The sequence below is a fragment of the Antedon mediterranea genome, chromosome 7, assembly GCF_964355755.1.
Source record: "Antedon mediterranea chromosome 7, ecAntMedi1.1, whole genome shotgun sequence".
Lineage (NCBI taxonomy): Eukaryota > Metazoa > Echinodermata > Crinoidea > Comatulida > Antedonidae > Antedon > Antedon mediterranea.
This window is the reverse complement of record NC_092676.1, coordinates 26661493-26688142: the sequence shown is the minus strand read 5'-3', so window position 1 is coordinate 26688142 and position 26650 is coordinate 26661493. Positions and strand designations below refer to the sequence as shown.

The 26650-nt window shown below is 31.3% G+C and overlaps 3 protein-coding genes across 4 annotated transcripts in view; 2 read left to right on the top strand and 1 right to left on the bottom strand.

Moving 5' to 3' along the window:
* Positions 1-8676, top strand: part of LOC140054187 (apoptosis inhibitor 5-like) — a 16285-nt gene extending 7609 nt beyond the window's left edge. Inside the window, exons 7-12 of one of the 2 annotated variants that reach the window (XM_072099085.1) lie at positions 3616-3804; positions 4438-4622; positions 4878-5028; positions 5252-5349; positions 5694-5884; positions 6121-8676. In XM_072099085.1, coding sequence (XP_071955186.1) covers positions 3616-3804; positions 4438-4622; positions 4878-5028; positions 5252-5349; positions 5694-5884; positions 6121-6191 — 885 coding nt within the window. In that variant the 3' untranslated portion in view covers positions 6192-8676. Of the gene's footprint in view, positions 1-3615; positions 3805-4437; positions 4623-4877; positions 5029-5251; positions 5350-5693; positions 5888-6120 lie in introns of both variants that reach the window. The other variant, XM_072099084.1, reaches the window with a different exon arrangement.
* Positions 1365-2000, bottom strand: LOC140054844 (tripartite motif-containing protein 2-like). Its single transcript, XM_072099939.1, has one exon. It carries the CDS (start codon positions 1998-2000, stop codon positions 1365-1367), a length of 636 nt encoding a protein of 211 aa, XP_071956040.1.
* Positions 7562-26650, top strand: LOC140055571 (apoptosis inhibitor 5-like). The gene is made up of 6 exons (XM_072100907.1): positions 7562-7629; positions 8133-8158; positions 9170-9320; positions 9409-9532; positions 25918-26106; positions 26603-26650. The coding sequence occupies exons 1-6, from the start codon at positions 7562-7564 to the stop codon at positions 26648-26650; spliced, it is 606 nt and encodes a 201-aa protein (XP_071957008.1).

Sequence of the window (26650 nt, the reverse complement as noted above, 5' to 3'; positions counted from 1 at the left end):
TCAATTTAATGATATATTTTATACATTAATAATTGAATATTTTTATTTTGCTGTCACCCCGATTTGTAACAGCAACCATACATGGGTTATGAGAAATGATACATAACTGACGTGGTACACAAATTTCATCTTCTTGTTTATCAATTCTTTTTATAAAATGCCCATCACTACTGAATAGTTGTAGTTTGTCAATACTTGCTGTGTGATGTGGTGTGATTTTTATTTAATTTTCAGGCACAACAATACATGACAATACAGCGGTGCAGCACCCTGAGGATTGCCATGAGTGCAAAGCACTATCGAGGTGGCTCTCCATATACTGCACTAGAACATATAAGACAAACATATACACAAGATGCTCTACATAAACAAAGACTTAATATTAAGTCTTTGGGAGTGGAGTTGTAAATTGTCATGAGAAAAAAACCCTGACATATGACAGGACTTGAACCCAGGACCCTTAGATTGGTAGCCAAGCATCATAACCACCAAGCCACAGCTCCACTCCATGTGGATGTTATCATCCTCATCAACTACAACTCCACCTGGCCACATCACCTTACCATCCACACCTCCTCTATTGATGAGTACTTTCAGTGACTTGTCCTTGTCATCATACAATAATACTAGGTGGTTTCTTTTATCTACTACAAGTACTTTACCAGTTTTTGTAAGTGCAACATCAATGTATTCATGTTCTTCATTTTGTCTTCCTATCTTCTTTAACTTCTTACCACTATGAATGTTAAACATGAACACACATCCATTTCCTTCATCTGTTACATATATAACATTAGTTGCCTCATCTATGTGAATACCCCATGTATTCTTCAATACACCCTTACCAATGCATTTGAAAACATGACCATTCACATCGCATACTTGAATGCATTTATTACCTCGATCACTGAATGCTGTGTTGCCATTCTTCATTCTGTACATTCTGTGAACCATCACACCTTCTGGTAGTGTAATCTTGCTTGTACATTCTCCTGATTGTTTGTACTTGTGAAACCAGCAAGCAATCATCATCACACTTTGCTACTCCTGTAGGCTTACCCTCTACTTCGATAGTAAGTGGTTTGAATACAACATTTCCAATGTCATATTCTTTCAATAAATCAATTGGCTGTTTGTTTCTGATGAAGGTTATTTGTCTGCTGTCCTTTTGCTTGATTGCTTCAGATTTATTAATTTCATCCATTAGTGTATTTAATACACTCTCACTTGATTTCATAGCAATTGATGGCTCACTCATTAGTAACTGATTTAGGGAATTTACAATTATGTTTAATTCAGAGATGATTTTTGTTAAATTAGTAATTTGTACATCATTGACTTTCATTTCCTCCGTGTACTTTGTTTCAACTTTCCTCTTCATTTCTTCTCCTTTTTTTCTGGATTACTTGTACCATTTCTTGAACTTGGTTATTAATATCTGTGAGACTTTCCTCTTTACTTTCTTCTAGTTCTTCATCCTTCTTTGTTATTACTTTAAGTACATTTTCTGTTTTTCTTATTGATTCATTGGCAGCTTTCTTTAAGTCTTCTGATGTTTCATTAAACGTATTAAATGCTGTAACAATGTTAATTAGTTCATGTTTTCCATCTCCTGCGGCATGTTCCATTTCAGTGCATTCTATGCATATTGGTACTTTACATTGTGTACAATACATTTTCAATGGTTGATCATGAGAGGCACACAGAGAGGTAGTGCCTTTAGCCTCATCTTTCACTTGTTTGATGGTTTCCAAGAGGTTGTTAAGAATTGTATTTGGTGCAAGTTTTTCAAGTCCTCCGTCTGGAATAGGATACTCTTTGCGACAAATAGGGCATGTTAGCTTGCCACTGTTGGTTTGAACCCAATTCTCCAAACACTTGAGGCAGAAACTATGACGGCAGCTAAGTGATTTTGGATCTTCTAGCCTTCCATTACAGATAGAACATTCTAGTACTTTCTCATCTATATCTTCAAGTAGACTTAAATTCTTGCTAGCCATCCTGCAATAGTAGTTATAATTGTATATATATTAATAATGATTTACTCCAGCCTTGCCTAAATCTATCAATAATATCATTGGCTATTTGTATAGATTATAGATTAAATCCACTTAAAAAAGCAATTTATATGTTAAATACCTTGTACTTGTGCAGCTCAAATTTTAAACAAAATCTTTTTCCAGTAATTAAATAAAGTTGGTTTTTCCACCTTAACATGTCACATTAATATGAGCTGTCTTCTAAACTAGATGTGAATATTGCAAAATCAGGAATCACTGAACTGAATCAGGAAACAGAATCAGTGAACCGAATAACAAAGAAACAATGTACAGTAGTTTGTTTATCAATGGTTTTAAAAAGTTAAATGTGATTATAATTGTTCATTGAATCAAATACTCGGGCCTTATACTATATGAGTACATAATATATCACAAATCTAACACAATTTTAAGTTTTTGATAAACTACATAGGTAGTGTTCATACGTACAGTGTAAGGCTGGCTTACACCTTACCTTTACATGTGAACTAGGCAGGCTTTATTAACGCAACTCACTCCGTTATCAAGACAATGTAAAATCTAAAAAGGTACCCTGCGATAGTACTTTTTAAAACGGTACTTCTGTATTTGACACCATAACAAACGCTGTATATGTAAACACATTGGCATTTTAATCTATGGATAACATTAACGCTTGCGTAAGCCACGCCATGCAGTACTTAGGCTATGTGAACATACCCATACATGGAGATACAAATATGCACAAACCCTGTATATGTAAACACATTGGCATTTTAATCTGTGAATTACGATTACGTAAGCCATCCTATACTTACGCCGTACGTGTGTACGTACTCGTATATGGATATACAAACATGCCCTTGGTGTGAGTCAAAGGTCAGAAATGCAATTTCTGGTCATTTTTTACTAAATGGTAATGGTAATGGTTTTAAATTTATATTGCGCAAAATGTCCCATTAGACTGTACATGAATTGAATGTATGCATTCTGAATAATTAAATATAAGAACCTATTGTATTATTGTCCATATACCAATTTATTTAACACCATAACAAATGCTGTATATGTAAACACATTGGCATTTTAATCCATGGATTACCTTAACGCTTGCAAAAGCCACGCCATGCAGTACTTACGCTATGTGAACATACCCATACATGGAGATACAAATATGCACAAACACTGTATATTTTATACGATTACGTAAACCATCCTATACTTAGGCCGTACGTGTGTACGTACTCATATATGGATATACAAACATGCCCTTGGTGCGAGTCAAAGGTCAGAAATGCAATTTCTGGTCATTTTTTACTAAATGGTAATGGTAATGGTTTTAAATTTATATAGCGCAAAATGTCCCATTCTGAATAATTAAATATAAGAACTATATACCAATTGACACTGACCTTGTGTCACATTTTCATAATGATGGTTTGACCCCTAAACCAAGTCAACCTTAAAGTCAAATTCTCTGGACCTGAAAGTGCATACGAAAGTGGATCTACCTACAAGTGTGGCCTATTCACAAATTATCTCATTTACCATTTAATGCTAAAAATTCTTTTCTAACAAATAGTCTTTTTTTTTCTAGAAAAATGTGCATTCAACAAAGTTTATAGAACACATTTCCAACCATGTCGTCCCATTCCTCAGTGAGCTGGCGGGACCAGAAGGTACAAATGTAAAGTTGGAAGTATTAAAGTTATTAGCTGAGATGTCTACACACTGTGGAGATTACGAAGACAGAGGGTGCTTAGAGAAGGTTCACAATGCATTGCTGGTAAGAAAGAAAAATGGTCATCTTTTAAAACTAAAAAAAATATCTTGACATTTTCACTTAAAAATAATGGGTAATGCCAAAAAGAGACAGAAAACATATTTTCACTTTGCTGTACAAAGTTGTGTGAACGATCCACTAATGAACTATTCCAAAACTATTAAAAAATAATGGAATGTCTTGTTCAATAAAGATAAGTGTAGTGTAGGTAGTTCTGTAGTATGTTGTTCATTTTCATAGCATACCAAGCCTTTAGCCAGAGGGGGTTAGAGGTTCTTTTTCAAAGAGCTTGAAAGTATTTTAATAGGCAAAACCCTCTGTGGAAAAACAAGCCTCCCTGTCAAGCCTCCCTACACTATCAAAGTTTATGTGACAAAAAAGTGTGATGTGCCCAAATATGCTAGTGATATGCCCAAATATGCTAGTGATATGACATCATCATGTCCATATATGTGCACATCACATTTTTTATCACATAAAGTTGTTAGTTTAAACAGAGCTTAAGAGTAGCAGTCTGTTTCCCATACAAAAGTTTTTATCAGGGAAGAGTCTTAAGAGGAGGTATAGGATTTTTTTCTGGTCACAGAAACTTTGTAACTTCTACTTCAATCACATATTAAATAATATATTTTCTAGGAGTATATGCCGCTTCCACCAGCTGAAGTTGAGGAAGGAGAGAACGGAAAAGATAGCGATGAACCTAAATTACAATTTTCAATCGTAGAATGTTTAATGTACACTCTTCACCAGATGGGTAAGAAGTGTCCAGACTTCTTCACTGCTGAAGAAAATCTTGATCGTTTGAAAGACTTCCGTCTAAGGTACGTGGACAGAATTAAATTTTGCAGTACTTCAGAATGAATGCATATTATTTGTTTGCATATTGATCCAAAAGGGTTTTATTTTTCTAATTATTGATTGAATAAAACAAAAAAACAATTTATTTTTTAATAGGATTACAGTAACAAAATTTGTTTTTCCCTTCCAATTATGGGACATTGAAATTGCCTAATTTAAAAATTTAAAAAAAAGATATTAATAAATCATTAAATTATATTTTTTTATTGTTTTTACAGATTACAGTATTTTGCACGTGGTAACCAAGTTTACATGAAACAACTGAGGGCAGACCTGCGAGATAAAACAGGAGATGTATTGAAATCTGACGAGAATAAGATCAAAGTTGTCGCTCTTAAGATAACAACCAATATCAATGCTTTAATTAAGGTATGGCACGCTCATTGTGCATTTTGTGATCTTTGCATTACCAACAGCATTGTCACGTATGATACTCTGACATATTGAAGCATCTAATCATTGTGATTCTTGACTCTATCATATTGTTTTAAGGGGTTTTCTTTATAAATAAGAGGGGCAGATACAGCCTCTCCATGTTTTTTTGTTAAATAAAGGATGTAATACTAAATATTCATTATTTTGTTTACACTAGGACTTGTTCCGTAACCCACCAGGCTACGGATGCATCATTACATTGTCATGGAAACCAATCCAGAAAGCTACAACAGAACAAACACAACAACAACAAAGGTATGTGAATATAATTGCCTAATATGAAATAATATATTAACTTTTTTTTTTGGTGCTTTCACATGTGTGATAAGGAAACATTTGCATGACAATATGTAAACAAATTGTATCTCATTGTTTAAGCTCTGTCTAAATTATAAAACTTTATGTGACAAAAATATGTGATGTGCCCATAAATATGGTACTGATATGACATCATCATATCTATATATGGACATATGCACATCACATTTTTGTTTTGTCACATAAAGTTTGATAGTGTAGACAAAGATTTGGTCACACATAATTGAAAGACTTTTATATATATTTAAATTCAATTTTATTTTGTGTTTTCTTTACTCTAGTGTAAAGAGAGGTAACATCACCCCAATCACATTTTCTGAGTCAGGACCTGCTAAAAAAGCAACAGTAGGCGGTGGTAATAAACAGCGAGGAGCTCGTGGAGTGTACCATCCACCTGGAGGGCGCTATAGCGCAAAAGCTGGTAATGCCCCGAGCGGAGGAGATGCAAATTACGGAAATAATTTCACTGGAGGTGGTAAATAAATCTTTTCTAAAATTGGTTTACTCTAAAGCTCTGTCCACACTAAAATACTATTTGACAAAAAAAGTGCGACATGCCCAAATATGGTGGTGATATGCCCAAATATGGTAGTGATATGGCATCATCAAGTCCATATATGGGCAAATTTGATTGTGTAGACAGAGCTTTATAGATTAATCTATGTTTCCTGTTAACATCTATTTAACTTATTTTACATTGTTTTACAGGACAGCAACGTCGAGGTGGATTCAGGGGTCGTGGATGGTCAAAAGGACGTGGCCGTGGAAATCGTTTTTGAATGTCGCAACAATCAGTGTTATGAGAATATTTCCAGATCCTACTATTGCCAGTCACTCTGTAGGTCAAAGTTCACAGTAATACAAGTGACAGATTTATATAAAGTCAACCTTCAGATTGGTAACTTCTTAAAAACCTAAAATAGATTTTGGTATTTCCAGTAAAAAATGATTGTTATCTGGTTCTCCTGATAAGTAACGATATTCAGTTGTTAGTTGTCTTATTTTTATGTAAAGTAATAATACCTTTTTTATTGCCTTTTCTAAAATTGAATACAGTATCCTTGATTATTGTTAATAGTGTTATTACCCAAAAAATATTGTAATAATAAATCGATTCTCTTTAGTTAACCAATTGTAAATAAGGTAATAAAAATTATTTGAATTGTTATGGTTTTGTAATTAAAATGTTGACAATCAGCCGACATTTTTAACAAACCATGTTCCCACATGAGTTTGCATTGTTGCTTTGATTTAGCTATATCATTTACAAGCTGATGTTTTTATACTGAATCAATTTACCAAAACATTTCAGTATTTCAATTAATTTTTTATTTGTATGTACAAAGTGTTAAAATGTTCACCTATGCTACTGGTAGATTGTTGAGAATTTAGTTTTTTTAAGGAACTACTTTAGTACAGATAATACTTTTACTAGACTGTGTTGCAAACACAAATGTATACATACTATTGTTGAACTCAATTTATAGATTTATGTATCATTACGCTAGCTTAGACATGTTTGAAAAGCATGCTAGTTTTGAAACACATACTGTAAACAAACAACACAAATGATAGAATGTATAAAAGATGGGCTGTTCTCCTATCAACATCAACTCCTGTGTAAAATCACAATGCTACTTTAGATCCAGCCAAGTGTTTTGGACGTGATTGGATCCAGCGTCGACTCGGTGATCATAATATTCCATTCTGACTCGTAATTGTGAGTACGATGTTGGTTGTGAGACTCGAATTGGATCAACTAGACACAAATTAAACTAATTGTACAGACAATGGTCAAACATTTAACAAAATACATATTTAATACACCATGAATATTATATTCAAAATGTGAATCATTAATTGAATTGGCTTTTATACCCTACAAGACCACAGGGACAAATTACATTGTGTGCAAATAATATTTCTTTGTGTCAAGTTGTTCATAAATATTTAACAACATATTTGAGATATTTATATTGTATGAAATGTACCATGTTTAGATAACCAGAAGTAATAGACTTAACATGTAATATGATGACTTCATGTATTATAGTAACAACAGATTGCATCTTTGCCACACAATGGTAAGTATAGCTACACTTTATATGTTGGTTGTACGTGTGTGAAATACACTTTACATTGAAGTATTATGCTGAACAACAAGCAGGTATATGTCATGGAGTTAATAGAGACAGACTATAGAAATCTTTACACCAGGTGAGCAACCAGGAATATTGTAAATGGGAAGGGAAATATTAGTTATGTTTTTTGTTAGTAATTTTTCTATTTAGGTGACCTCAACTATTATGTAAAAATGTTAAAGGTAGACTTGCTTTAAAGCTGGTTATTATTATCGATAAAACTACTATCTTTAGTGGACAGACATCTGCACCTTGAAATCATTTTTTTTCAGTCAAACAACTGATTTGTTTGTAAGCAAGCATACAGTTAGCTAAATTTTCATGGAGTAAGTCTCATTTGCATATTGTTGACCAATTATACTGTACTGTTGCAAGGCATGGTAAGTATATCAAAATCATTGTCATCGTTGCTGATTCTAGTAAGTGATGCAAAGAATCCCAGCACCTGATACTAAAGTATAGTGTTTTATTTCGTGCCTAGCTTACCTGGATAAACTGACAATAGCCTTTCTCTTCGAAGAGCGAGATATAACTCGAATTGTGTAAGATTATTTTTCATTGTTTATATTGTACATGAAGATACACTGAAGAAAACAAGTTTGGCGGTAAGGGTATTGTTTGCGTTAGTAGCTTTAGTTTTTTTTAACCTTAGAACTTTGTTTTTGAAAACAGCAGAATGAGAAACATATTATTTTATTTATCCTGAGTTTTAGCTTTAAGAGGTGATGGAATTCTATTTTGTTGAAAGGTAAGTTTGGAGGTAGCTTCTACAGAAGTGTTACCCATTACAGAAGTGTTACCCATATAAGCCCATGCGAAACCTTATTCAGGGGGTGGGCTTATATTCAAGTCTGTATGATAATAGTAAGTACTGTACACGCAAGCAACATAGTTTTTTTGGGGGGTTTTCATGTTTTTTGCAATGAGTAAACACTTAAAGTAATGCTCGATAATGTAGTAATTTTTCTTAATTATTTGTGATAATTCCTTTTTATGTTTTGGTGTTTTGAAAATAAAGTCGATAAAATAGTTTATTTTTATTGGTTTATGAATGTATCATTTTTATTAAGTTGGTTCAGCATTATAATCAGAACATTCAATATTATTTATGGTTCATTTTTATTTTACTTTCTATTCTAAGAATACCATTGTGCTTAAAAGATTTTAAATTAGTATCTGAAATAACATAATTTCTGTGAAACTTGTGACTGGCTTGTTCCTCACTCTAATTTAAAGTAATTTTTAAAATATGAGATGACCCTCACTACAATATTATGTAATAAAATTGATTAAGGTTTAATATCTAAATAAATTTCTGTACATGATCCAGAAAATAATTATTTCTGGTTTTTGCAGTAAAAATCGAGAAACGTTGATGGCTGAAATAACAACATTATTCCAAACATGAACTGTTTTTTTTACAAATTTACAGCACATACCTTGAATTTTTTATACGTTTAACGTGTCTTCATTGGTATAATAACACTACACCTGCTTACAGACTTGAAATGAACACAAAAAAAGTACACATGGTGGTGATAGTTGAAATTAGATGATGCGTGCATCTATTGGTTTAAATATTCATATTCTATAATAAATGCTATGATTTTGAGCAGGTGCTTTAGGAGGACTATTTGCCCAAATTCAATCGGGAGAAGATCTTGTTCGTGACCGTGCCATCAAATTCTTGAATACAAAGGTCAAATCATTGGGACCAGACATAATAACAAAAGATGTTGAAGAACAGATCATTGAAAATCAAAAGAAGTAAGTTCCAGTTTTAACTCGTAGGGGTGCAATTTGGTTTAGTCAAATGTTAATGTTTCTGTCTTTACTAATTTTTTTTTTTATATAGATTTTACATGATGTTACTGATGATGAGTTGTAGCCATTATGAACCAACGATGCAGACCCTTCTTGGTCGTCAACAGCTGGTGAACATTGCCATTGAACAAGCAGACCTTAAAGCTGATTTTGTGGTAAGCGATTTTTTTTTGTACCCTTAGGAATACAGTTCCAAGCCTCCAGTTCTTCTACTATGGGGGAATTAGTTGCTTCTACATAGCCTGTGAAGTTTAATTTAAGTTCCTTCTACCCAGTCTTATTTAAAGGCAATACCTATCCTCGGTAATTACCATCCAAGATGGTGTTTAGCCTTCTTTTTTTGTAACGAAAATGTACTGTATGTAAACAATATTCCAAAAGATATATAAGCAAATGTTAGCTTTATAAAATCTATATTTTTTAAAGAGGTGATTACAAGTTGTTTTATAGCATCCAATAGGGACTTTTTAATGTACAATCTACTTCCATAGGTATCTATGCTTACTTGATGAAATAAGAATAATGTTGTATTTAATGATTTAAAACTAGAAAAACAAAAACTGCCTTTGCTTGTAAGTGTAACATATATTGTATAAAATAATTAAAATTGGGATTATTCTAAAAATACTAAATATATACACACAAAAACATTTATTTTTAGTTAGAAAATACAAGGCATTCAACCATCATAAGTTTTACCTCATACAAAATTTAAAAAATAAATATTGAATATTTTGGGTTTATTTTAAACAAATCATTCCAATTTATTTGAAGAGCATTTTTTACATTTTAAGCATTGTGTAATTAAGACAATAAATTAATTAATAAAATAATTAATATATAATTTTGATTTAATACATAATTGATCTCTCATTCAACTTTGTTTCTTTAATGTAATGATATATTTTATACATTAATAATTGAATATTTTGATTTTGGTGTCCCTCCAATTTACTACAGCAATCATACATGGGTTATAAGAAATGATACATAACTGCTGTGGATAACTAATTTCATCTTGTTTATCAATTCTTTTGATAAAATGTCCATCACTACTGAATAGTTGTAGTCTATGTTTATTTGCTATGATGATGTTATCATCCTCATCATCAACTACAACTCCACGTGGGTACCTCACCTTACCATCTTCATCACCTCTTTTGATGAGTACTTTTATTAACTTGTCCTTGTCATCATACAATAATACTTGATTACCTACTGCATGTGCTATAAGTACTTTACCAGTTTTTGTAAGTGCAACATCAGTGTATCCATAATAATGTGATTCCTTTTGTGTTCCTATCTTCTTCAACAGCTGACCATTAATTATGTCAAACACGTACCCACATGTAATGTGCGAATCTGCTACATATATAACATTAGTTGCCTCATCTATGTGAATACCCCATGGATGCATCAATACACCCTTACCAATGGATTTAATCACATGACCATTCATATCGCATACTTGAATGCATTTATTTCTTCCATCACTGAATGCTATGTTGCCATTCTTCATTTTGTACATTCTGTAAACTTTCACACCTTCTTGTAGTGTAATCTTGCTTGTACATTCTCCTGATTGGTTGTACTTGTGAATTTCATTTGTGAAAAATGAAACCAGCAAGCAATCATCATCATCACACTTTGCTACTCCCCAAGGATTAGCCTCTACTTTGATAGGAAGTGGTTTGAATATAACATTTCCAACTTTCAGTAAATCAATTGACTGTTTGTTTCTGATGAAGGTAATTTGTCTGCTGTCCTTTTGCTTGATTTCTTGAGATTCATTAATTTCATCCATTAGTGTATTTAATACACTCTCACTTGATCTCATAGCAATTGCTGGCTCACTCATTAGTAACTGATTTAGGAAACTCACACTTGTGTTTAATTGAGAGATGATTTTTGTTAAATTTGTAATTTGTACGTCATTACCTTCCTTTTCCTCCATATAATTTGCTTCAACTTTTTTTTCTCATTTCTTCTCCTTTTTTCTGGATTACTTGTATCATTTCTTGAACTTGGTTATCAATACAGGTATCTGTAAGACTTGCCTCTTTACTTTCTTCTAGTTCTTTAGCATTCTTTGTGACTACTTTAAGTACATTTTCTGTTTTTCTTATAGATTCATTGGCAGCTTTCTTTAAGTCTTCTGATGTTTCCTTAAACGTATTAAATGCTGTAACAATGTTAATTAGTTCATGTTTTCCATCTCCTGCAGTATGTTCCATTGCAGTGCATTCTATGCATATTGGTACTTTACATTTTGTACAATACATTTTTAATGGTTGAGCATGAGAGGCGCACAGAGAGGCAGTGCCTTTAACCTCACCTTTCTTTTCATGTTGTTTGATGATTTCCAAGAGGTTGTTGAGAATTGTATTTGGTGCAAGTTTTTCAAGCCCTCCTACTGGTATTGTATACTCTTTGCGACAAATAGGGCACGTTAGCTTGCCATGACTGGTTTGAACCCAATTCTTCAAACAATTCAGACAGAAACTATGATGACAACTAAGTGATTTTGGGTCTTCTAGCCTTCCATTACAGATAGAACATTCTAGTACTTTCTCATCTATATCTCCAAGTAGATTTAAATACTTGCTAGCCATTCTGCAAAAGATTTTTTTAATTCATTACACATAAATAGAAAATTGCATATTTTCAATTTATTGAATAAAAAAATGCAATTTATTTATCCACCCATTATCAATTGGGTTTTACTATATTAGTTGCTTGTCATGTGATCATCGGATGCCTGTACAATACATCTCTGCTTGGCATTTAATAAAATAATCTAGTTACCAATATTTAAGCCAACAATCCATGTTAAACACAACCATAGTCTATTACTGTGTATCTTCACTAACTGTTTGCATTGGAGACTATACAGATACACTGAACTAATTCAACTAAATAAATTTAATATAATTTGTTATGTTTTTTTTACCTGTTAAATGCAAAACACAACTGAAGCATTTATTAAAGCACTTTATTGTTACTCAATATATAACTCATAATATTTCAATATGATTGATAGAAACAGTATGGTATAGCATCACAAGGCATCATATCATACCTGTAGGACAACAATTTTTTCCAGCATTCTTTTCAGCATGAGAAATCAGTGATGCAAAACACTAACTAAAGCACAATCCATCACAATAGAAGCACCATAGTTTTTACAGATTGTATACTGTACATTGGTATTGTCAGATTTTCAAACGTTTGGAGTTATAATTGGACACTTACCATACAAAGCACTAGACCATAAGGAAAGCGTCAACGTGGTTGTGTATTGGCATATATTTTTATTTCCCCTTTTCAAACAAAAGTCTTTAAATAAATAACATAACTAAAATGTCCATCACTAGATAGTTGTAGTTTGTTGTAACTTGCTATATTGCAGGCTATAACAATCTATAACAACAATGAAACGTAATAATAAGGTTTAAAAAAGAAAATATAACGTACAGTACAAATCTTCTTGTTGTAGGTTGTAGTAGTAATTTGTTGTGACTTGCTATGAATGTACTGTACAATTGTACTCTACATATTTGTGAGCTTTTGATTTGTATGACCAAACATGTCAAGTTAAATCATTGTGCGTAGGCAGAGATAGGATGGGACGTGTTTCCTGCCACCTCGACAGACTGATTTGCTTGACATTGGTTGGTCGTGAGTCATCGCTAATCGAAAGGAAAACTAAAACAAAAACTGCCTCAGCCTGTAAGTGTAACATATATACAATAATTCAAATTAGGCTTATTCTAAAAATACTATTTAAATACCGGTGACAATGAGTAAAAATAAACACACCATGTAATATAGCTTCACACTGATTATGGGAAGTGCTTTCCAAAACATGTATGATTACTTGATAAAGTAAGAATAATGTTGTATTTAATGATTTAAAACTAGAAAAACAAAAACTGCCTTTGCCTACAAGTATAACATATATTATATACAATAATTAAAATTAGGCTTATTCTAAAAATACTAAACATATATACACACAAAAAAAACAACTCAAAAACCCATTTATTTTTCAGTGATGACATATACTGTAATTATAACATTAGTTAAAATGATATTAAAGTTAGAAAATACAAAATCATAAGTTTCGCCTCATATAAAATTTGAATAATAGATTTTGGTTATTTTGAGTTTTATTTTAAAATTTCCAAATTTGAAGATTGTTTTTAAATGTTAAGCTTTGTGTAATAAACTAATTAATAGATAATTTTGATTTAATGTAATTGATCTTTCATTCAACTTTGTTTCTTTAATGCAATGATATATTTTATACATCAATAATTGAATATTTTGATTGATTTGAAACCCCTATTTGCTATAGCAACCATGCATGGGTTATGAGATATGATACATAACTGACGTGGTAAACTAATTCCATCTTTTTGTTGATCAATTCTTTTGATAAAATGTCCATCACTCCTGAATAGTTGTATTTTGTTTATACTTCCCATGATGATGTTATCATCCTCATCAACTACAACTCCATATGGGTACCTCACATTACCATCTTCAACTCCTTCATTGATGAGTACTTTCATTGATGTGCCTTTGTCGTCATACAATAATACTTGATGCTTTCCTGCATCTGCTACTAGTACTTTACCAGTTTTTGTAAGTGCAACATCAATGTATACATGTTCTTCATTTTGTGATCCTATCTTCTTTAACTGCTTACCACTATTAATGTCAAACATGAACACACGTCCATTGTTTCCATCTGCTACATATATAACATTAGTTGCCTCATCTATGTGAATACCACATGGATTCATCAATACACCCTTACCAATGGATTTGATTACATGACCATTCATATCACATACTTGAATGCATTTATTACCGACATCACTGAATGCTATGTTGCCATTCTTCATTCTGTACATACTGTTAACTTCCACACCTCTTGGTAGTGTAATCTTGCTTATACATTCTCCGGATAGTTTGTACTTGTGAATTTTATTTGTGCGAAATGAAACCATCAAGCAATCATCATCACACTTTGCTACTCCCCAAGGCCCAGTCTCTACTTTGAGAGAAAGTGGTTTGATTACAACATTTCCAATGTCATCATCACACTTTGATACTTCCCTGGGCATCATATCCCCTTCTTTAATACCAATAACTGGTTTGAATGTAACATTTCCAATGTCATTTTCTTTCAGTAAATCAATTGGCTGTTTGTTTCTGATGAAGTTAATTTGTCTGCTGTCCTTTTGCTTGATTTCTTGAGATATATTAATTTCATCCATTAGTGTATTTAATACACTCTCACTTGATTTCATAGCTGTTGATTGCTCACTCATTAGTAACTGATTTAGGAAACTCACAATTGTGTTTAATTGAGAGTTGAATTTTGTTAACTTTGTAATTTGTACATCATTGATTTTCTTTTCCTCCATATAATTTGCTTCAACTTTTTTTCTCATTTCTTCTCCTTTTTTCTTGATTATTTGTACCATTTCTTGAACTTGGGTATCAATATCTGTGAGACTTGCCTTTTTACTTTCTTCTAGTTCTTTAGCATTCTTTGTGACTACTTTAAGTACATTTTCTGTTTTTCTGATGGATTCATTGGCAGCTTTCTTTAAGTCTTCTGATGTTTCCTTAAATGTATTAAATGCTGTAACAATGTTAATTAGTTCATGTTTTCCATCTCCTGCGGCATGTTCCATTGCAGTGCATTCTATACATATTGGTACTTTACATTTTGTGCAATACATCTCTAATGGTTTAGCATGAGAGGTACACAGAGAGGCAGTGCCTTTAGCCTTATCTTTCTGTTCATGTTGTTTGATGGTTTCCAAGAGGTTGTTAAGAACTGTATTTGGTGCAAGTTTTTGAAGCCCTCCTAATGGAATAGGATACTCTTTGCGGCAAATAGGGCATGTTAGCTTGCCATTGGTTCGAACCCAATTCTTCAAACACTTCAGACAGAAACTATGAAGGCAGCTAAGTGATTTTGGGTCTTCTAGTCTTCCATTACAGATAGAACATTCTAGTACTTTCTCATCTATATCTCCAAGTAGACTTAAATCCTTGCTAGCCATCCTGCAATAGTAATTTGTAATTATTTTGTTTAATAAAAATAATATTACAAACTGTATATTCTCACCATGTTAGTTTCTATGCGACACAATGAATGTTTTACTTTAGGATTTTGTGTGTAATTTAGATGAATATGGAGCATTAAATAACAATTACTTATTAACTATATCCACACCATATTTTAGATTAGATTTCAGAAACAAGACTGGAGAATTTCATTCATTCATTCTGCTTTTATTCAATATTTCTCTTTGCAGTATATATAAAATAAAACTGAATTGTGAGAGATTTACATATAAAATTGGTACAAGCTTTCAAACATCAAAATTTACAACATTAAAAAGTTAAAAAAAATATTTTTAAAAAGGAGATATTACACATGGAAGAAACTGATGAAAGTACTTATTACTTATTATATTATTATTGTTATAACATAGAATACACATGTACCTAGTTCTCCAATTCCAGCCACGCCTAAGTACTGTACGTCTAACTAAATCCATCTACAGTATCATGGTTGTTTGTATATGAGACTTGTATACAAAATAAATCCACAAAAAAAAAGTTATATGTAAATACCTTGTACTGTATTCAAATGTTAGTTACAAGAATTCAAACTAAACTTTTCCAATCATTAAATAAAGTTGGTTTTTCTGCGTTGAAATATCATATATGTCCAGAGCAGTATTCTAGACTACTGTAGGTGTGATGATTTCAAAATCTGGGATGCAAAACATTTAACTAAATCAATCCATCACAATAGAAGCACACAATAGTTTGTTTGTTGATGATTTTCAACAGTTGAATGTGATTATAATTGTTCACTTTACCATGTTAAACAATGATCAATACATATACATGTATCACAATTCAATACATGTTAAAACACCAGTTCTGTAATGATAATATCGTACTAGTATGTGATAGGCATGGGATCGAATCTCTGTACCATACTAATTGTATCCTTAGGCAAGATGCTTTATTCTCATTGCCTCGTCCTTCGGATGGGATGTAAAGCCGTGTATGTATAGTGCATGTTAAAGAACTTGGTAGACGCTCCACTCCTGGCTGCCATGGGTTTATAGAGGCCCGGATTTCCTCAGTTTCTAGTTAAGTTTAAAGACCAAAATAAATACCTTTACCTTCTCTTTAGTTTAATTTGTTTGTTGTATTGTTTGTATAGCAATGTTTTGTTCTACATAGTGGGCTACTTTGTTTGTGCATTTTGTCTTTATAATATTAAAGTTTTTAAATAATCTACATTCATCCTATAGTAAACAGACATGGTAGGAATTTTAAAATTATTACAGTATAAACTATAAATATATCATATTAATTATTAAGTAAATAAAACATTTGAACCAAAAATAAAGACACTAAAGGTAAGGTTTGCAAAAGCTTCCTTTGTAATATAAAAAATGGAACTATGTTTTTATATGTGTTTGATCTATAAAAAAAAATGGCCCGGTAATATTAATGTGAAGCGTTTAGAGTGCGAACGCGTATTATATATTTAAAAAAATCAGTATCAATAAATGAATCAACTACATACAGTAGGCTATAATATTGTTTTAATTAAATCACAAAGGTACAAATTATTAGTTTAAACATTTAAAATCACAAAATATATTAATGATATCCAGTCACCATGAATTTATTAATTGCTAATTTTGCATAAATACTATCACAAAGAACGGTTAAAATGACCCACACCAAGATTAACATTTAGATTAATTACAATAAAATTTGATAATTAAAATATACAATTTATTTTAAAGTAAGAATGAAAAATTAGTTCATAAAAGAGTTTTATTGTTTTTTTTAAATTTTATTTCAAAGTTCAAAGTTTTTGATTGCAATCAATAAATTGGTATTGGATATTACAATAATAGATTAACATATTAAGATAAAAAGTTACACTAAAACAGTTACAAAAAATACATTGTTGAGTGAATTGGATAGAACAATATATACAATACTTTACATAAACATTAATATGTGATAATGCTACATCAATGTTAACATTTACAAACCTAAAAAAACATTTATTTTTGATGACACAATTATAGTATTATATACAATAGTTCAAATGAAATTAAAGTTAGAAAATACAAGTCATTCAACCATCATAAGTTTTGCCTCATATGAAATTTTAAAAATAATATTGGTTATTTTAGGTTTTATTTTTAATTAATGATTCTTTTTAAATTGTAAGATTTGTGTACTTAAGATAATAAACTAATTAATAAATAATTTGGATTAATGTAATTGATCTTTGATTTAACTTTGTTTCTTTAATGCAATGTTATATTTTATACATTAATAATTAAATATTTTGATTGTGTTGTCACCCCTATGTGCTACAGCCACCATACATGGGTTATGAGAAATGATACATAACTGAGGTGGTGTACTTATAATTCCATCTTCTTGTTGATCAATTCTTTTGATAAAATGTCCATCACTACTGAATAGTTGTAGTTTGTGGTAACTTGCTATGATGATGTTATCATCCTCATCAACTACAACTCCATATGGGTACCTCACATTACCATCTTCAACTCCTTCATTGATGAGTACTTTCAGTGACTTGTCCTTGTCATCATACAATAATACTTGATGCTTTCCTGCATCTGTTACAAGTACTTTACCAGTTTTTGTAAGTGCAACATCAGTGTATCTTTGTTCTTCATTTTGTGATACTATCTTCTTCAACAGCTTACCATTAATTATGTCAAACATAAACACACATTTCATGTCCCAATCTGTTACATATATAACATTAGTTGCCTCATCTATGTGAATACCACTTGGATCCTTTATTGTTCTCTTGAATGGACTCTTCTTACCAATGGATTTGATCACATGACCATTCATATCACATACTTTAATGCATTCATTACCCCAATCAATGAATGCTATGTTGCCATTCTTCATTCTGTACATTCTATAAACCATAACACTTTCTGGTAGTGTAATCTTGCTTATACATTCTCCTGATTTGTTGTACTTGTGAATTTCATTTGTGTTAATTGAAACCAGCAAACAATCATCATTACACATTGCTACTCCACAAGGCTCCCCCTCTACTTTGATAAGAAGTGGTTTGAATACAACATTTCCAATGTCATTTTTTTTCAATAAATCAATTAGCTGTTTGTTTCTGATGAAGTTAATTTGTCTGCTGTCCTTTTGCTTGATTTCTTCAGATTTGTTGATTTCATCCATCATTTTATTTAATATAATCTCATTTGATTTCATAGCAGTTGATGGCTCACTCATTAGTAACTGATTTAAGGAACTCACAATTGTGTTTAATTCTTTGATTATTTTTGTTAAATTTGTAATTTGTACATCATTGACTTCCTTTTTCTCCATATAATTTGCTTCAACTTTTGTTCTCATTTCATCTCCTTTTTTCTTGATTACTTGTACCATTTCTTGAACTTGGTTATCAACATCTTTGAGACTTGCCTCTTTACTTTCTTCTAGTTCTTTAGCATTCTTTGTGACTACTTTAAGTACATTTTCTGTTTTTCTTATGAATACATTGGCAGCTTTCTTCAATTCTTCTGATGTTTCCTTAAACATATTAAATGCTGTAACAATGTTAACTAGTTCATGTTTTCCATCTCCTGCAGCATGTTCCATTGCAGTGCATTCTATGCATATTGGTACTTTACATTTTGTGCAATACATTTCTAATGGTTTAGCATGAGAGACGCACAAAGAAGCAGTGCTTTTAACCTCATCTTTCTCTTCATGTTGTTTGATGGTTTCCAAGAGGTTGTTAAGAATTGTATTTGGGGCAAGCTTTTGAAGCCCTCCTACTGGTATGGGATACTCTTTGCGACAAATAGGACATATTAGCTGTCCATTGTTGGTTTGAACACTTCAGACAGAAACTATGAAGGCAGCCAAGTGATTTTGGGTCTTCTAGCCTTCCATTACAGATAGAACATTCTAGTTTATCATTTATATCTCCAAGTAGATTTAAATCCTTGCTAGCCATTCTGCAAAAGATTTTATTTTTAATAAATTACACATAAATAGAAAATTGCATATTTTCAATTTATTGAATTAAAAAAATGCAATTTATTTATTTATCCACCCATTATCAATTGGGTTTTACTATACTGGTTACGTCTTGTCATGTGATCATCGGATGCCTGTACAATACATCTCTGCTTGGCATTTAATTGTAGGAAAAATAATCTAGTTACTAATATCCAATAAGCCAACAATCCATGTTAACACAACAAGAATCTATTAGTGTTTATCTTGACTAGCTGTTTGCATAGAAGACTACAGCTATACTGAACTAATACAACTAAATAAATCTAATATCATTTTTTATGTTAGATACCTTATAATTTCCCAGCTCAAATGATAGTTTCAGGAATTAAAACCAATCGTTTACAGTAATCAATAAAGTTGGTTTTTGCACTTTGAAACTTGTAATCGTGTTATTAATGCATTCATCTGTTTGAACAAGATGTTATGCCTTCAAAATCAGTATTACAAAACACAACTGAAGCATTTATTCAAGCACTTTATTGTCACTCATAAATAATCAATACAATTTAGGTTCAGCCCTTTTTTTAAACTACTTTTCAGGGAGAAAACTTTAGTCTGAAATTGTCAAAAATGGCTGTAGGTAGTACAGATTACTATACACAGTATGTGATCACTTTATATTATACTAGGTAGTACAGATTACTATATACAGTATGTGATCACTTTATATTATACTAGGTAGTACAGATTACTATATACAGTATGTGATCACTTTATATTATACTAGGTAGTACAGATTACTATGTACAGTATGTGATCACTTTATTTTATACTGGGTACTGTAGTACAGATTACTATATACAGTATGTGATCACTTTATATTATACTAGGTAGTACAGATTACTATATACAGTATGTGATCACTTTATATTATACTAGGTAGTACAGATTACTATATACAGTATGTGATCACTTTATATTATACTAGGTAGTACAGATTACTATATACAGTATGTGATCACTTTATATTATACTAGGTAGTACAGATTACTATATACAGTATGTGATCACTTTATATTATACTAGGTAGTACAGATTACTATACACAGTATATGATCACTTTATATTATACTAGGTAGTACAGATTACTATATACAGTATGTGGTCACTTTATATTATACTAGGTAGTACAGATTACTATATACAGTATGTGGTCACTTTATATTATACTAGGTAGTACAGATTACTATATACAGTATGTGGTCACTTTATATTATACTAGGTAGTACAGATTACTATATACAGTATGTGGTCACTTTATATTATACTAGGTAGTACAGATTACTATGTACAGTATGTGGTCACTTTATTTTATACTAGGTAGTACAGATTACTATATATAGTATGTGATCACTTTATATTATACTAGGTAGTACAGATTACTATGTACAGTATGTGATCACTTTATATTATACTAGGTAGTACAGATTACTATATACAGTATATGATCACTTTATATTATACTAGGTAGTACAGATTACTATATACAGTATGTGGTCACTTTATATTATACTAGGTAGTACAGATTACTATATACAGTATATGATCACTTTATATTATACTAGGTAGTACAGATTACTATATACAGTATGTGGTCACTTTATATTATACTAGGTAGTACAGATTACTATATACAGTATGTGGTCACTTTATATTATACTAGGTAGTACAGATTACTATGTACAGTATGTGATCACTTTATATTATACTAGGTAGTATAGATTACTATATACAGTATGTGGTCACTTTATATTATATTAGGTAGTACAGATTACTATATACAGTATGTGATCACTTTATATTATACTAGGTAGTACAGATTACTATGTACAGTATGTGATCACTTTATATTATACTAGGTAGTACAGATTACTATATACAGTATGTGGTCACTTTATATTATACTAGGTAGTACAGATTACTATATACAGTATGTGATCACTTTATATTATACTAGGTAGTACAGATTACTATGTACAGTATGTGATCACTTTATATTATACTAGGTAGTACAGATTACTATATACAGTATGTGGTCACTTTATATTATACTAGGTAGTACAGATTACTATATACAGTATGTGATCACTTTATATTATACTAGGTAGTACAGATTACTATGTACAGTATGTGATCACTTTATATTATAATAGGTAGTACAGATTACTATATACAGTATGTGGTCACTTTATATTATACTAGGTAGTACAGATTACTATATACAGTATGTGGTCACTTTATATTATACTAGGTAGTACAGATTACTATATACAGTATGTGATCACTTTATATTATACTAGGTAGTACAGATTACTATATACAGTATGTTATCACTTTATATTATACTAGGTAGTACAGATTATTATATACAGTATGTGGTCACTTTATATTATACTAGGTAGTACAGATTACTATATACAGTATGTGATCACTTTATATTATACTAGGTAGTACAGATTACTATATACAGTATGTGGTCACTTTATATTATACTAGGTAGTACAGATTACTATATACAGTATATGATCACTTTATATTATACTAGGTAGTACAGATTACTATATACAGTATGTGGTCACTTTATATTATACTAGGTAGTACAGATTACTATGTACAGTATGTGATCACTTTATATTATACTAGGTAGTACAGATTACTATATACAGTATGTGGTCACTTTATATTATACTAGGTAGTACAGATTACTATATACAGTATGTGATCACTTTATATTATACTAGGTAGTACAGATTACTATATACAGTATGTGGTCACTTTATTTTATACTAGGTAGTACAGATTACTATATACAGTATGTGGTCACTTTATATTATACTAGGTAGTACAGATTACTATACACAGTATGTGATCACTTTATATTATACTAGGTAGTACAGATTACTATATATAGTATGTGGTCACTTTATTAAGGTACAATCTACTTTCATTTAAATACCATAGGTATCTACAGTATGATTACTTGATGAAATAAGAATAATGTTGTATTTAATGATTTAAAACTAGGAAAACTAAAACAAAAACTGCCTTTGCCTACAAGTGTAACATATATTATTATAATATACTGTACAATAATTCAAATTAGGCTTATTCTAAAAATACTAAATATATTCACAAAAAAAAAATCCATTTATTTTTCAATGATGACATACTGTAATTATAACATTAGTTCAAATGATATTAAAGTTAGAAAATACAAAATCATAAGTTTCGCCTCATATGAATAGATATTGGTTATTTTCAGCTTTATTTTAAAATTTCCAATTTATTTGAAGATTGTTTTTAAATGTTAAGCTTTGTGTAATAAACTAATTAATAGATAATTTTTAATGTACTTGATCTTTCATTCAACTGTGTTTCTTTAATGTAATGATATATTTTATACATCAATAATTGAATGTTTGGATTGTGCTGTCATCGTAATTTGCTAAAGCAATCATACATGGGTTATATGAAATGATACATAACTGACGTGGATAACTAATTCCATCTTCTTGTTTATCAATTCTTTTGATAAAATGTCCATCACTACTGAATAGTTGTAGTTTTTCAATACTTGCTACGATGATGTTATCATCCTCCTCATCAACTACAACTCCACTTGGTCCCATCACCTTACCATCTTCCCACCCTTCATTGATGAGTACTTTCATTGACTTGTCCTTGTCATCATACAATAATACTTGATGCTGCCCTCTATCTGCTACAAGTACTTTACCAGTTTTTGTAAGTGCAACACTAGTGTATTCATGTTCTTCATTTTGTGATCCTATCTTCTTCAACTGCTTACCACTATTAATGTCAAACATGAACACACATCCTATGTCCCAATCTGCTACATATATAACATTAGCTGCCTCATCTATGTGAATACCATATGGATCCATCAATACACCCTTACCAATGGATTTGATCACATGACCATTCATATCACATACTTGAATGCATGTAGTAATGCTATAATCACTGAATGCTATGTTGCCATTCTTCATTTTGTACATTCTGTTAACTTCCACACCTTCTGGTAGTGTAATCTTGCTTGTACATTTTCCTGATTGGTTGTACTTGTGAATTTTATTTGTGAGAAATGAAACCAGGAAGCAATCATCCTCACATTTTGCTACTCCTGTAGGCTTACCCTCTACTTCGATAGTAAATGGTTTGAATATAACATTTCCAATGTCATTTTCTTTCAGTAAATCAATTGGTTGTTTGTTTCTGATAAATTTAATTTGTTTGCTGTCCTTTTGCTTGATTTCTTCAGATTTATTAATTTCATCCATCAGTGTATTTAATACAATCTCACTTGATCTCATAGCAATTGCTGGCTCACTCATTAGTAACTGATTTAGGAAACTCACCCTTGTGTTTAATTCAGAAATGATTTTTGTTAAATTTGTAGTTTGTACGTCATTAACTTTCTTTTCCTCCACATAATTTGTTTCAACTTTTTTTCTCATTTCTTCTCCTTTTTTCTGGATTACTTGTACCATTTCTTGAACTTGGTCATCAATATCTGTAAGACTTTGCCTCTTTACTTTCTTCTAGTTCTTTAGAATTCTTTGTAACTACTTTAAGTACATTTTCTGTTTTTTTTATGGATTCATTGGCAGCTTTCTTCAAGTCTTCTGATGTTTCCTTAAATGTATTAAATGCTGTTACAATGTTAATTAGTTCATGTTTTCCATCTCCTGCAGCATGTTCCATTTCAGTGCATTCTATGCATATTGGTACTTTACATTTTGTACAATACATTTTCAATGGTTGAGCATGAGAGGCACACAGAGAGGCAGTGCCTTTGGCCTCATCTTTCACTTCATGCTGTTTGATGGTTTCCAAGAGGTTGTTTAGAATTGTGTTTGGGGCAAGTTTTTGAAGCCCTCCTTTTGGTATGGGATACTTTTTCCGACAAATAGGGCATTTTAGCTTGCCACGATTGGTTTGAACCCAATTCTCCAAACACTTCAGACAGAAGGTATGAAGGCAGCTAAGTGATTTTGGATCTTCTAACCTTTCATTACAGATAGAACATTCTAGAACTTTATCATCTATATCTCCAAGTAGACTAATGTCGTTGCTAGCCATCCTGCAATAGGAGTTATAATTGTATATATATATATTAATAATGATTTACTCCAGCCCATCGCCTAAATCTATCAATAATATCATTGGCTGTTTGTATAGATTATAGATTAAATCTACTTAAAAAAGCAATTTATATGTTAAATACCTTGTTCTGTACTTGTGCAGCTCAAATTTCAATTAAACAAAATGTTATTCCAGTAATTAAATAAAGTGGTTTTTTCCACCTTAAAATGTCACATTAATATGAGCTGTCTTCTAAACTAGATGTGAATATTGTGAAATCAGGAAAGACTGAACTGAATCAGTGAACTGAATAACAAAGAAGCACCATGGTTTGTTTATCAATGGTTTTAAAAAGTTTAATGTGATTATAATTGTTCCTTGAAGCAATACTCAGGCCTTATACTATATGAGTACATAATATATCAAAAATCTTCATAGGGGTTCATACGTACAGTGTAAAGCTGGCTTGCACCTTGCCTTTACATGTGAACTAGGTATTATTATTATTATTATTAACGCAACTCACCACGCCACGTCTTTGTCGTTATTAACGACAGCTACATACCCCATCTTAACTAATGTCAAGGAACTAAACTACAGCGATGTTTGAATAATTTTTACCTTATTTCAAGATATTTACCAATTACTTCATGTTTTTTACTATATGTATTGTAAATTTATATATACTGTAAATCTTCAATCTGAAAGCGCATGAATTGGTTAGAGTGAAATTAAAAGTAAATAATGTCTAAAAGCAGAGTGACTTTTGGGAAAGAATTCAACGCATGAAATGGAAATCAAACCCTCACTATAATTAAGATGGCCGTATTTTATGAAATGGTTAAACAAAAAAAGATGGCCTTCAAAATCTAAAAAGGGACCCTGGGTTATTACTTTTAAAACTTAAACAGTACTTGGACTTATGTATTTTACCCCATAACAAACGCCGTACGTGTAAACACCTTGGCATTTTAATCCATGGATTAACTTAAGCCATGCTACTTACACCGTATGTGTGAACGTATTTGGATATACTAACATGCCTTTGGTGCGAGTCAAAGGTCATTTTTTACTAAAATGTCCCATTAGACTGTACATGAATGTATGCATTGTTTGACCACCCTAAACCAAGTCAACCTTAAAGTCAAATTCTCTTGACCTGAAAGTGCATACGAAAGTTGATCTACCTACAAGAGTGGCCTATTCACAAATTATCACTTTTACCATTTAATGCTAAAACTTTTTTTCTAACAAATATTCTTCTTTTTTTTTCTAGAAAAATGTGCATTCAACAAAGTTTATAGAACACATTTCCAACCATGTCGTCCCGTTCCTCAGTGAGCTGGCGGGACCAGAAGGTACAAATGTAAAGTTGGAAGTATTAAAGTTATTAGCTGAGATGTCTACACACTGTGGAGATTACGAAGACAGAGGGTGCTTAGAGACGGTTCACAATGCATTGCTGGTAAGAATGATGTTCATCTTTTAAATGATTTAAAATATTTTACAAAATTATAGAATGTCCTGTTCAATAAAGATAGGTGTACTGTAGGTAGTTGTTGTGTAGTATGTTGATCATTTTCATTGCATGCCAAGCCCTTAGCCAAAAACAAACCTCCCTGTAACAATCTTGATTAAAGCTCTGTCTACACTATCAAACTTTATGTGACAAAATAGTGTGATGTGCCCAAATATGGTAGTGATATGCCTAAATATGGTAGTGATATGTACCTAAATATGTGATATGACATCATGATGTCCATATCTGGGCACATTACATTGTTTTATCACATAAAGTTTGATAGTTTAGACAGAGCTTAAGAGCTTGTATACAGTAGCAGTTTGTTTTCCATACAAAAGTTTTATCAGGGAAGACAGAAGAAGAGATCTAGTATTTTTCTGGTCGAAGAAACTTTGTATCTTCTGCTTCATTCAAAATTATTAAATAATATATTTTCTAGGAGTATATGCCGCTTCCACCAGCTGAAGTTGAGGAAGGAGAGAGATAG